We start from the raw sequence: 12,116 nt of genomic DNA, 5'->3' as shown, positions 1-12,116 counted from the left end.
CATTACTCTTCCTAAATCAAGGAGATTATTTTTGGGCTTGCTATATATTCACTTGGGAATTTAAAAATATTGTCAAATCTGTGGGGGGAAAAAATGCTTTTATCGGCCATTAGTCACAACTTTAGTGGGGTAAGAAGCTCCAACAGATTTCTATGGCGTATCTTAAAAAAGTGTTGCTACTGCTTGAATTGTTTCACATTTTGTCACCTTCTGACCACAAATCTAATGGATCTTATTGGGATTTTATGTGACAAAACGACACAAAACAGTGCAGAATAGTGAAAAGAAAGGACAAGGACATGTGGTCTTTATACATTAAGTTTTGGACTTTGAAGAGGCCATTCTAACATGAACATCCTTTGATTTAATTGTTCCATAGTAGCTCCAGCTTAATGATTTGGGTTGTTGTCTTGCTGGAAAACATATTTTCTGCAATGAATAATAAATTAATTAAAAATCTGGTATCTATTAAATTTCACTTTACAATTATGCACTACTTTGAGTTGCCCCATCACATCACATCTCCATAAAATACACCAACATTTGTGGCTGTAACACAACAAAATGTAAGAAAGATAAAGGGGTATAAATACTTTTGGAATGTACTCCATACAATCACATCGTGACAAGGACATCAGGAGAAAGCATCAGAAAAAAAATACGCCGTGCCAACTACGTTTCTCACCTCTGGATCCTCTGGGAAGATGTTGTCGACCAGTCTCTTGTACCGAGGCCTGAGTGCCCCACAGCAACCACAAACCCCTGAAAGAGAAGCAGACAGAGACAGACATGACCAATTAGACCTGTATGCATGAGAAAAATGCAATAAAAGTAAGTGGCGGTTCATTTTACACATCTTTTCAAAAACTGCTCCAGTTCCCCCTACAAATAATATAAAAGTAATAAAGTCTTGTGCACTCTAGGGATACGCTTAGAGACACGTCAAACAGTAAGTTCGTTATCTTTGATTCTGATTCATTTATACCACTGAAGTGATATGACCAACTTCATTCACAGTAAGGTTGGAAAACGAACAACAGTGTTTAACGAAGAGGCAGAGGCACAACCTGCTGCAAAGGGAGTCAGTAAACCTGTCAGCAGATGCAACACAACTACAGCTATTAAAATAATAATGCACCCACTGAAAAAGTTTACATACTGCAAAAGCAAGATATGCAAAGAGAGATGGTTCAGTGTTGGCTCCAGACACATAAGTAAACATATAAAAATCAACATGAACAGACACATGCAGCCCATCAAAAGCAGTCTTGAATCGTGCAACACACACAACATGAGGAAAGATGGTGGTTTTTCACATTTTACATTTGAGAGACAAACTAGACACCCAGACAGAGCTGAATTCTGATTGGCTGGGAGAATTCAGCAGTGGTGAGTCATAAGCACAGTCAGGGAGAAGGAAGATATGAAAAAAAAGGGATAACCTCCAAAAAACCCCAAATGAATGCTGTATCCATTTTCAGGTACAAAAAAACAAGAAATCATACATTCAGCATGCAAGTTTGAGAGCCTTAAAACCTAATGGAAAAAGTAGGTCATTACACCATCAGCAGTGGAGTCGAGTGATGAGGGATATGATAGTCTGACACTTCATACAGGCAAAGGGAAAAAAAATTGTGCAAGGCAAACACAGACAGTAATTCGTTGATTCTTTTTATATAAAGTCCAACATTTATCTACTTCTAATTAATGAAAACAGATTTATTATAGCTTCCATTACATGAACTGATGCCCTTCTCACTAAAGTGACAGCAAACCTCATTGCGAAAGCACCCTGACCCATCATTAACAAAATTACCAGCTGCCCAATTACCACTCCACCAGGACAGCATGCTGCATCCAGCCTCCAGGAAGTCGACTCAACACTATTCAGATTTTCACAGAACCCCCAGAAACTTTCAGGCTCCACACTTTAAACTAACATAGATAGTTTTGTGGCTCATGATGAGCAGCACTTTATGAAACACCCAGACTCAAACAGAGGCGAGATTTCCCAGACCAGCTGTCAGCTGGTGCCATTTGTCCCAAAATCACAGTATTTATATCCTCGATAAATAACCACCAATCTGTCCGTATCTAATGCACATCACAGAATAAATATCTCGGAGTTGCACACAGAATAGCCAATGACACTCTTCTTTCAAAATGTTTTCACAACATCCTTAAGCCGTAAAATGATACTAATAAATATCTTGACATAATAAATGCCTATTTTATTATGTTAGGAGAACTGGAGGTATGAGACCATATTTTAGACCTTGGCAGAGAGCTACAATATTCAAAATAATATTTACTTAAACTTACTGTTGTAAGCAGATTTCCCAACTGACTAATAAAGTATCAAAATAATAAAATGTTATAAGTAACATTTATAAAAATTTAAATAACATTTATACATTTTATAATAAAATGTTATAAATAACAGGAATGCTTAAAAAGTTTAGTAAAGACAATATAATAAAACTTTTGTATTTTTAGCTAAGATTAACTTGATAGCTCCCTGAGCCTCGTCTGGTTATCAATAATCTACACCAAGATGAAGAGGAATCCTTCAATCTCCCATGGCAACCATTCAGGAGTGGGCACCGTTTATTTAAGCAAAGCTCCTCCTTGGAGCTGCAGTCTCCAGTTGAGCTTCCATCCCACAGAGCATCCCTCCCACATGCCTTCAACACTCAGCTCCTTCAGACTAGCAGCAGTCGCAATTAGCAAACACCTGATCGTACAAACTTCTTCTCAGTGCAACGCTCCTAAGAATGGTTATAAATGGCAAAACGGAGAAGGATTGTTGTGATGATATGTTGAAGGTGGTGTGTCAGAAAGAGCAGGAGCTTCTTAAAGAGACAGACAGAATTTCGGAGACAAATTTCTTTTAAGTCATGTTTGATATTTACAGCATTTTTATAACAATTAAAGTTAGCATAGTTACTTGATTGTGCTATAAGGTAACACTGTGAGCCTGGAAGATACATAATACTCGCTCTTTAATCATTGAGTGAAACTGAAAAAGAAAAGCTCCTTAAATATATTTACTATAAAAGTTGAGTTTCAATCTGTTTTTTGTTCACAGCAGGAACTCCACAGCAGGAATTGTGTTGGGGCTTATCTCAAAGAGCTGTGCGTCTATTCATAGCATTTCTCCTCCATCACTTCAAACACTAATAAACCCTCTGCACCCACTTCCTCTGCTTCTCTCTCTCTCTCTCTCTCTCTCTCTCTCATGCTTGCAGTACTGGACTGGGGCCTGAGAGTAGGAGTCACTGATGAATTAATGAAAATGCGGCAGGTCCCCGGTGTGGTGTGGAGAAGAAGGGGACAGTTGAACACAGAGAAACACGAACCAAGACGTGGTAGGGGATAAACATGGAAGTGTGATTGGGGAGGTGGATTGAAATGAGTCACAGATTAGTGGGACTTATTGTACCTTCTCTAACCAGCACAAATCTGTCCTGCCCTGTCTGCTCGCTGGAGAGAAAATAAATTTTTCGAAGGTGTCAAACTCAATTTCTTCTTCAGGTTGAAGGTTTAAATGTTGTAAAGTAAAACTTGCATAAATTCAACAGTCCTGTGGACATGGTAATTGATACGATGTTTCATAAAACTTTGCTGCAGAGCAAACATTTGCATTTCCACTGTTGCTTGTTGATATAGGCAAGTTATTACTCAGATAATGGCCTCCGTTTTGCATTTAACAATGAGTCCACCATGTGTTTATTTTGCCAGGCTAGGTGGAGGGTTAATTGTAAAAAGCATGTAAGGTTTTTGCAGCATAGCTCATTATAATGTGTATTTGTTAGAAATTGACTCATTAAGAGAAAAAAATCCCGCAAGTTCAGATGGTGGACAAAAAATATAAGGCAAACTGTTCTGTGTGGTTGGTAATGACGGGTTGGCATGGAAGGGAGCACAACAAGGTGGGTGGACAAGGATTCGCATGACAGTGATAAGAACCACACATACTCGGAGGGGGGGGAAGGAGGGTCTCACGACATCCACCTACTCTGCACAGCAAGCTGACCGACACATAGGGGCGACACACCAAGCTCCTTCACGCCTACATGGACCCTCGTGAACGGTATAATAATAACCACAGAAAATAAACATGGTGGCACACAAACAGAATGAGTCACCGATAAAAAAACAAAAACACGTAGATAAAAAGTTGATGGACATCTGTGAACCCTCAGACTCAGAGAACTTTCTTACATGGATGAATATATAGCAGCTTGCAAAAATATCCCAGTTCCATAAACTTTTCTATATTTTTTAACTTTATATCTGTCATGAAGTGCGGTGTGGTGAGGTGGTGAGGCAGAGGCCGCGGACCCAGGTATGAGGAATATGGTGATTTTAATGATGAAACTCAGTCCAAAACAACAGGCAGCTCGCACAGAGACGCATTGACAAAACATTGACGAGGACCCGACGACGAACAAGGAACACAGGTGGAGTTAAATACATGGGAGGGTAATCACAGAACGAGACACACCTGGGAACAATCAAGGGGAGGACAGGACAACGAAGAGACTCAAGGACACAGAACACTCTAAATGAACACAGAAAACACAGATCCTGACAATATCCTCAAATTTATGCACATTTTACTGGGACATTATGTGGCACAACGCATTGTATGAATGTGAGGTGTCAGAAAGATGCTGAATTGGATTTCAAACTTTTCACAAATAAAAAATGTGGACTGCATTTGTGATTAGCCTCCCTTATTCTCATACTCCTGAATAAAATGTGGTGCAAACCAGCTACATTTACATGACTTGTAAATGAGATGTACAAATGAAAATCTCAATCTCCACAAATCCTTTAGGACATGTCTCTACCAGTTTTGCACTTCGATATATAGAAATCCCTCTCTTGAAGTATCCATTGAGGCTTCTTCAAGGGTTATACCCAATTTAGCTCCATCCATCTTGATCACAGATATGACTAGAGGGGCGCTGGATATAAACATTTTGAAAACTTTCCACTGTATCTTCCCACTTTAAAGTGATGTACCAGTTTGTGTTGGTCTAACACATAAAATTTCATGAAAATACACACTACTTTGTTGCTGCAACATGTGTGATGTGAAGGGTCCCCAACCCCTAGAATCACCAAGCCAATCACAAATGTATTTTTATCCTCAAAACAATGCGTGGATACATTAAGAGATTACACTCTCCATTTTCCCCTGGATGTCAGCTTAATATTTTCACATTAGGTTGTGAGACTAAAACACAGGAAAAACAAAATGAAGTGACAGAAAACAAAGGGAAATAACTGAATAGATTTTCAAATATCTAAACTTATTGTTTTGCATGTATACTGTCATGTGCTCATGTAGAGTTTTGCAGGACACACCTACTTAATATTCACAAAAATACAAAAGCAAAATATAATCCATCACCTCCATAAATATACGTCACTTTTTCAAAATTATCACAAAGCATTCTGCCCTTCAGGGTTGTCATTACATAAGAGCAAGGGAGGGGGAAAGAGTACGTTTGTGCTATTTTTACATCTTCAAACATCTTCAAAAGATGAATCTGAGCACAAAAGAGATCCTTCAAAGTCAGGATGAAAATGAGACAGAAATACAACAGAATGCAAGCGAACAAACAAAATTTATGAGCAGAAACTGATTTGGCAACATTGAGCACATAAGCTGTTGCTGAGAGTTTGGGAAAGCTCGAGTATCACAGAGAGCAGGTTGGCGGTATTACAGGAGCATGACATAGGCTAAGAAATTAGGGGTTTTTTTATATGCGTGTGCCTCGAGGGAGCGCCGAGAGAGTGACACAAATTCGAATTCTGTGAATATTTATGACATCATCAATCAATCCCTCCTTATTTCTATCAGAGTTATAGACTCTTCGGGACATATACCCAATACACACGTTCAGCCAATAAAATATGGAGCAGTGAGACAAAGTCGGAGCACACACTCCATCCTTTGTGGGTGGCAGCAAACACAGCTGGTATAAAGAGACCAAAAAGCTGCTGTCCAACAAATTCTCAAGACATAAAGCCATGCTGACACACTTTAAATCAGGGCTGGATAAGGCAAACTACATTACTGAATTTTGTTTCTTTTTATCTGTAGTACACAGTGTCTCCAAACTCTTAAAATATAAGTTGTAGCTAAAAATGTACAGCCCTATAGAAGACCAGAAAGACAAAATCTTGAACTGTTACAAAAATGCTTTCCAGGCTCCAATTTCTCAAGAAGTGCAGGTTACTATGCGATCTATGAATCACGACTCAAGTCAGCACTTTTCAAAGAATGTTACACAGCTCCCCAGAAATTATAGAAAGAGAAATATGATTTAAAAAGATTTAAGCAAATGAGGGTCCATTACAGAAAAAGAACATCCTCAAAGCGGCGTCTTCTTTCAGTCCGGCAACGTAATTGAATAAATCCTCACAAGAGCCAGAGTTCCCATAATGCGCTCTCTAGAGACATTACACTTCGGTAACAGCTTTAGTCTATCAGAAGAAAGCTAAGCAGGAAAGCATTTGCAGAATGTAGGAAAACTGGCTCAACGTGAGTTCAGGGCATTACTCACAGGCTTCAGCAGCCCAGAACAAAACACACATCAGTGCACAGTGGAAAAAATGACAAATGATATTCTTACCGTACATCGATTGTGATGTGGGGAGTTTTTCACTACAAGAACTGTATGTTTCCTCAATGCAGCTTCAGTTCCTCATTCAGACACACCGCTGTGCTGAGAGGCACTGGAAATGTACACAAATCCAATCGCATATGCACACACACACACAAGCACAGAAAGAGAGAGCAGAAGAGAGAGGCATAGAAAGACAGAGAGAGAGAGAAAGCCCACTCGGGAATAAATGCCTGCACGTGTGCTTTGAGCTATAAAGCATACAAACGTGCACCGTGATTGGTGCATAGCGAGCCTCAACGCTGGAAATCACTCACAGTGACACACGCTCACACACACCCTCCCTGCCATGCAGACACACTTGCGCACGAATGGGGGGGCTAAAAGACAACGTCAGAGAGAAATCACGCCGTGATGACCTTGGATTTTCCCCGTTCTTCTGCAATAGCTTTCCTTGTCAACAGAGCAGTGCAGATATACAGAACCAAATATTTAACTATGACCCTCACACTTCTCCTAAATCAGCTGCAGGAGAAAAAAAGCAGAACACAGATTGGAGAAATAGATATGACGAGTAGATAAGATAGACAGAAAGGGAGAACACCTCTCTCCCACGCAACCTCCTCTTTCCTTTGGTCAGTGTCCCACATTCCCTCCTCTTTATTGTTACCGTTACACAAAGCTTATGTAACTTTACGCCATCCTTATGATTCTTTTTGGTTAAAATCAAGAATACATTTAATCTTCTCTAACTGTATTTCTACACAACACCTAATGTAAATATTGAAGAAAAGACAGTATTACATAACAAAGCACATCTTCTGCACCAATACAGAAATGAGTGGAATGCAAACATTTTGATTCCATTCTTTAATTTTCGGTAGAACCATAAACAGTAAGGTTAATATGAAAAATCACCCTGAATTCTAAGGTTTTGCATATCCATCCACAGCATTCATACAGTACAGTGAAAAAATGCAGCCAGATGCTGCCAAACAAACCGTCTGTTGGCAACGCTACGAAATCAAGAGTTTGGTGCAATGCCAAAAATGAAAGGTATCAATAATGATTTTTTTGAAAGGCAGCCACTGTGCAGTGAAAAAAACTGTGATGTATCAGATTTCTTGACAAAATTAAACCCTTTCTATTTTGTTGATCTAAGGAATGTCTATTCCCACTTTAAAATACGCTCAATGTAAAATATGTTCAATAACACAATAGATAATAAAGTTAATACTGTACCCAGACAGCTGTCGCTGTGGGAGAGCAGTGGAAATATTACAGATGAAATAATATTTCCTTTTACAAAGTTCAAAGAAAAGCACTAAGTTTATACACCAGGAGAACAGCTTTAGATGTTACCCTTGCACACTATTATTCAAAAGTGCACTGAAACATGCTAACTTATGAACAATCCATTCATTCATTTCAGAAAATGCTCCATACAACAACAAAAAAAGTCAGCAGATAGAACTGTGAATTTATTGAAGACAGCGGCTTAATGTGTCAAGCCAGATATAAAGTTAAAATATAAACACAGTCCTGCAAAGACTTTAGTTGGGACAATTAATCTGGTACTTTCAAGAAAAACAAAGTCAAAGTCAATGATGAGTGAGTTAGGTGGGGCACAATCAGACTATTAATATAGACCATGTAATACTGACAGTGTGTTCTATGATCCAATCTACATAACACTGATTTTAATAAATGGGTCAGTGTGAGCTGGAGTAGTACTTGAGAAAAAAAACCTGATCAGATAACAAATAAGGCACCAAGTCCTTTTCTAAAAAGAAAAATATAGTTTGCTAAAAAACAGTCAAGAGTTTCCTGTAAGTTCACCGCAAGGTCAGACAACACAATGCTCACTAATAAAAAGTTGCATTTCATTCTCACAAAGCATTTTACATGCTAAGATTCATAAGAGCATAATTTGAAGACCGAACCACCTGAACAATCCACAGTTCAACCCCCTTGCACAGTCATCAACTCATTAGTACTGCTGCCTCACAGCAAGAAAGCCTCCGGATTGAAGCTAAATTGTACCAGGCTTTGTGTGCGGATTATTAATGTTCTTCTAAAGCCTGCACGCATTTCCTGTGAATTCTTCTGTTTCCTTCCACAGTGCAAAAAACATGCATGAAAGGCTATTCAGTGACTTCCTGCTCCCAGTAAGAACAGCGTTGGGAATTTTATTTCTAAATTTTCTGAGAGAAAATGTATAGTTTTAATTTAGTTTGGATGACAGAAATGTATTTGAGTGACAATATGTCCAACTTCCATACTTCTTATTGGATCATATTTCAAGAGTCATTTTAGTTCTTGTTTAACAAGTGGTCAGGATTTAAATCTGAAATCTGAAATAAGAACAAGATGGATGTATCTCATAGTCAGTGGGATATGGAAAACGTTGTTTATATTGTATTATTTCCCATACTTGTCCATACCTAACAAACACAATCAATGCTTTTCTTGACTGCCTACGAACCATATTGGGATATTTTCTATTATCTTAGCCACTGCTCCTGTAAGTTTGGAACAACTTGTGTGTTTGAATTTATAAGAAAAAGTATTTTGTCTTAAGTCGCCAAAGGAGCAAAGAGTAAAAAAATAAGAGAAAAGTGCACCTGGATTTATTTTTTTACTACTTTCATATCAATTAAGAACATTTCTTTTAAAGCTTTCTTTCTCTATGTCCGAAGAGAACAATAGAAGTGGTGTTTTCTCTTACCCTTGCCAACGCGATGGTCCAGAAGGGTACGGCAGTCCAGTGCCAGCCTCTGAGTGGCTGGGACATCAGTTGCAGGCAGTGGCATAGTGGGCAATACACACACACACTATTCTACTTTACCCAGACGCAGTAACTTAAAACACCAAAACCAAAAATACTGATCTTAATTTGCAACCATCAAAGTGAAACAGTTCTGTTATTTTAAGTCACTGGAAATTACGTTTTCTGACACAAATAAATGAGCTTAGTTGCAAAAAGCACCACTTTTTCCCCCTGACAAAACTAAACCGCAAAACCAACTTCTCCAGAACACTTACAACCACCAAAAGAAAACGTATACACCATCAATTTCTGCTGAATACCAACTTGCATGTCCCTGTCCTGAGGCTTCTTCGTAATTTATGTTAGCACAGTCAAGTTGTCCGCATTAACTAAGAGATTAGCAACAAATCCTTCAATAGCAGCTCCAGGCTCAGTGTGAATCTCGCTCATTAAAAAACATCTCACAGACACAATGGAGCTCACTATCCAACCACAAGGAGAAGAGGGTGGAGATAGGCTGGGAACGAGGGGCACCGTGGGACTGTCATTCAGTGAGTGGGTTTGAAGTTCAGGGAATGTGAACTTGGATGTGATGTGGGTACAAGTAAAGAAAACAAATGTGCTACAGTTAGTCTGTCCTGAGATGACTTGTTTCATGCACACATCTGGAACAAGTTTATACTCGAAAAGAATTGGTGGTTTTTCCTTTCACCAGAAGCTGAGTAAGCATTTTTATTTTTATGAAAATGATCTGACATATTTTTCATGCGGATTCTTTAAAATTCTACTCATTTCTGGTGCAGGTGTGAAGTTGAAGAGTTACTCACCTGTCATGCTGGATTTCAGTCACAAGGCGGCGTTGCTAATCAAGCAGACGGAAAGTTGGGTTGCACGTCAGCTCTGGGAAGAGTGTCTGCCAGGGCTTCGAGAGTCAGGAAACCCACCGGCTTTTCTTTGGCCTGCTAATGTCAGTATGCCAAACTTAGCTAGTGCGAGACCAAATTTAGATAACATCTGAATATACTTTATATTAGTCGAGGCTATTAATTTTTTAGTTAGTCTTATAACTTTACTGAAATGCAACGAGTGAGTTTTAAAGATAATTCAGACAGCAATGTTATGATAACAAATATACTTTGCTAGAGGTTAGCTTTCCTTGCTATAACTTAAACATCACCGATCATATTGACTTGGTGGCTATGTAGTGTGAATGTTCACATGATGTGTGAACAAAATATAAACCCTGTTACTAATTTACACAACAGTGTTTTAATTTAACCTAACGTTTGTTTATACTACTTGTTCAGCATGCTATCACCTTAGCTGTTTCCTAACATAACATCAATGAATGACAGCAAAGCTGTTTCTTACCATTAAGCGAAAACAAAATCCTTAATGCACTTAGCATACAACGAGTTAATGTAGACCACGTTATTTAAAGTTAAATTATACCAGGGGGAGTATTCATTTGGCTCAGGCCAGCGTTAAATCCCTTTAGCCCCGAGCAGATGACGCCTAGCTGCTAACTGTGACAACCCACCAGGGGACCCCTTGGACACCACCTTGTTGTCATCAAGTTTTTAACATAATTAGCTCACATCCTGTGTTGTCTGTCTGACAAAGCTGTTGACTTCATTAGTTTTCATGTATACTACAAATATGATGTTATAGAAATAGTAATTGTCAGAATACTAATACATAAACATACAATTATTAAACATGGTTGTGTGAATATTAATCAAATTCCCTCTTATATAGCGGGCCTCCTCATACTGAAGTAATGTGTCTGATGTTTGTGATGTACATTTAGATCTAGAAATTAGTTTAACCAAATAGGCTTATGTTTTATTTCTAAAGTATATACCTGCGGCAAGGCTCCACATTTTGTTGCAGCCAAAAATGTCAGCATTTTTATTTACATTTATGTGATAGACCAGTACAAAGTTTCACATAATTGAGGAGCTGAAGAAAAAAGATGAATGGTTTTCAGCACTGTTTTACAAATAAACATCTAAAATGTGTGATATGCATTTGTATAAGCATTCAGCCTCACTCCACTGGTCCTCTAGTGTTTAATATTCCCAGAATAAGAACAGCAGTTCTGTTCAGGACGATGAAGACTGTAGAGTACGCCATAAGTTTAGCAAATTAAAGCAGGGTTAGGTTTTAAAATAATATTCCAAGCTTCAAATATATCACAGTGTGCTTTTCAATCCATTGCCAAGAAATGTACAGAGTATGGCGCACAGCAAACTAAGGATTGGTAAAAGGAACTTAAAGTCACATTATTTTGTGTTATTTGTAAAAGTGACTATTAAAAATCTTTACAACTTATTTGCAGACTTTTTTAGACAACTTTATGGCTGTGACTGTATGTCACTGCTAACAACCCCACAAACACCAAAGCTTCTCGTAAAAAAACAGACCTATTTTGAAATGGGCTACAAGTGTGGAGGAAAATAAACACTACACATTACAATTTATTTGCATTGATATTTTTCTTGATACGAACTGCTCGATGATAAGAATGTTTTTCTTACTACCGCTAAGTTGAGTGTATGTTCAAAAACAATAAAAGCATGACAAATTCATGCATTCTATAAAATAGATTTTGCTCACTTTCTGAAACTGTATTTGTAGTAATAAAATCAATAGGAGCTCTTCTTTATTTCTGCAGTTTGTTGAACATTATATTTAAAGCGTAG

General features: G+C 38.2%; 1 protein-coding gene across 6 annotated transcripts in view; it reads right to left on the bottom strand.

Moving 5' to 3' along the window:
- The window catches only part of LOC116734024 (protein EFR3 homolog B), a 31,605-nt gene extending 20,641 nt beyond the window's left edge, over window positions 1-10,964 (bottom strand). Inside the window, exons 1-3 of one of the 6 annotated variants that reach the window (XM_032585130.1) lie at window positions 10,783-10,964; window positions 10,239-10,373; window positions 686-762 (exon numbers count right to left, since the gene is read on the bottom strand). In XM_032585130.1, the coding sequence (XP_032441021.1) occupies window positions 686-762; window positions 10,239-10,245 (84 nt within the window). In that variant the 5' untranslated portion in view covers window positions 10,246-10,373; window positions 10,783-10,964. Of the gene's footprint in view, window positions 1-685; window positions 763-6,374; window positions 6,500-6,650; window positions 6,888-6,958; window positions 7,199-9,369; window positions 9,841-10,238; window positions 10,374-10,782 lie in introns of those variants that run through there. The other 5 variants (XM_032585133.1, XM_032585132.1, XM_032585128.1 and 2 more) reach the window with 5 other exon arrangements.
- Window positions 10,965-12,116: the final 1,152 nt, after the last annotated feature.

Source organism: Xiphophorus hellerii, chromosome 15 (assembly GCF_003331165.1).
Source record: "Xiphophorus hellerii strain 12219 chromosome 15, Xiphophorus_hellerii-4.1, whole genome shotgun sequence".
In the NCBI taxonomy this organism is placed as follows: Eukaryota; Metazoa; Chordata; class Actinopteri; order Cyprinodontiformes; family Poeciliidae; genus Xiphophorus; species Xiphophorus hellerii.
The sequence above is the reverse complement of the archived record's forward strand: the minus strand, read 5'-3'. Positions and strand labels throughout refer to the sequence as shown.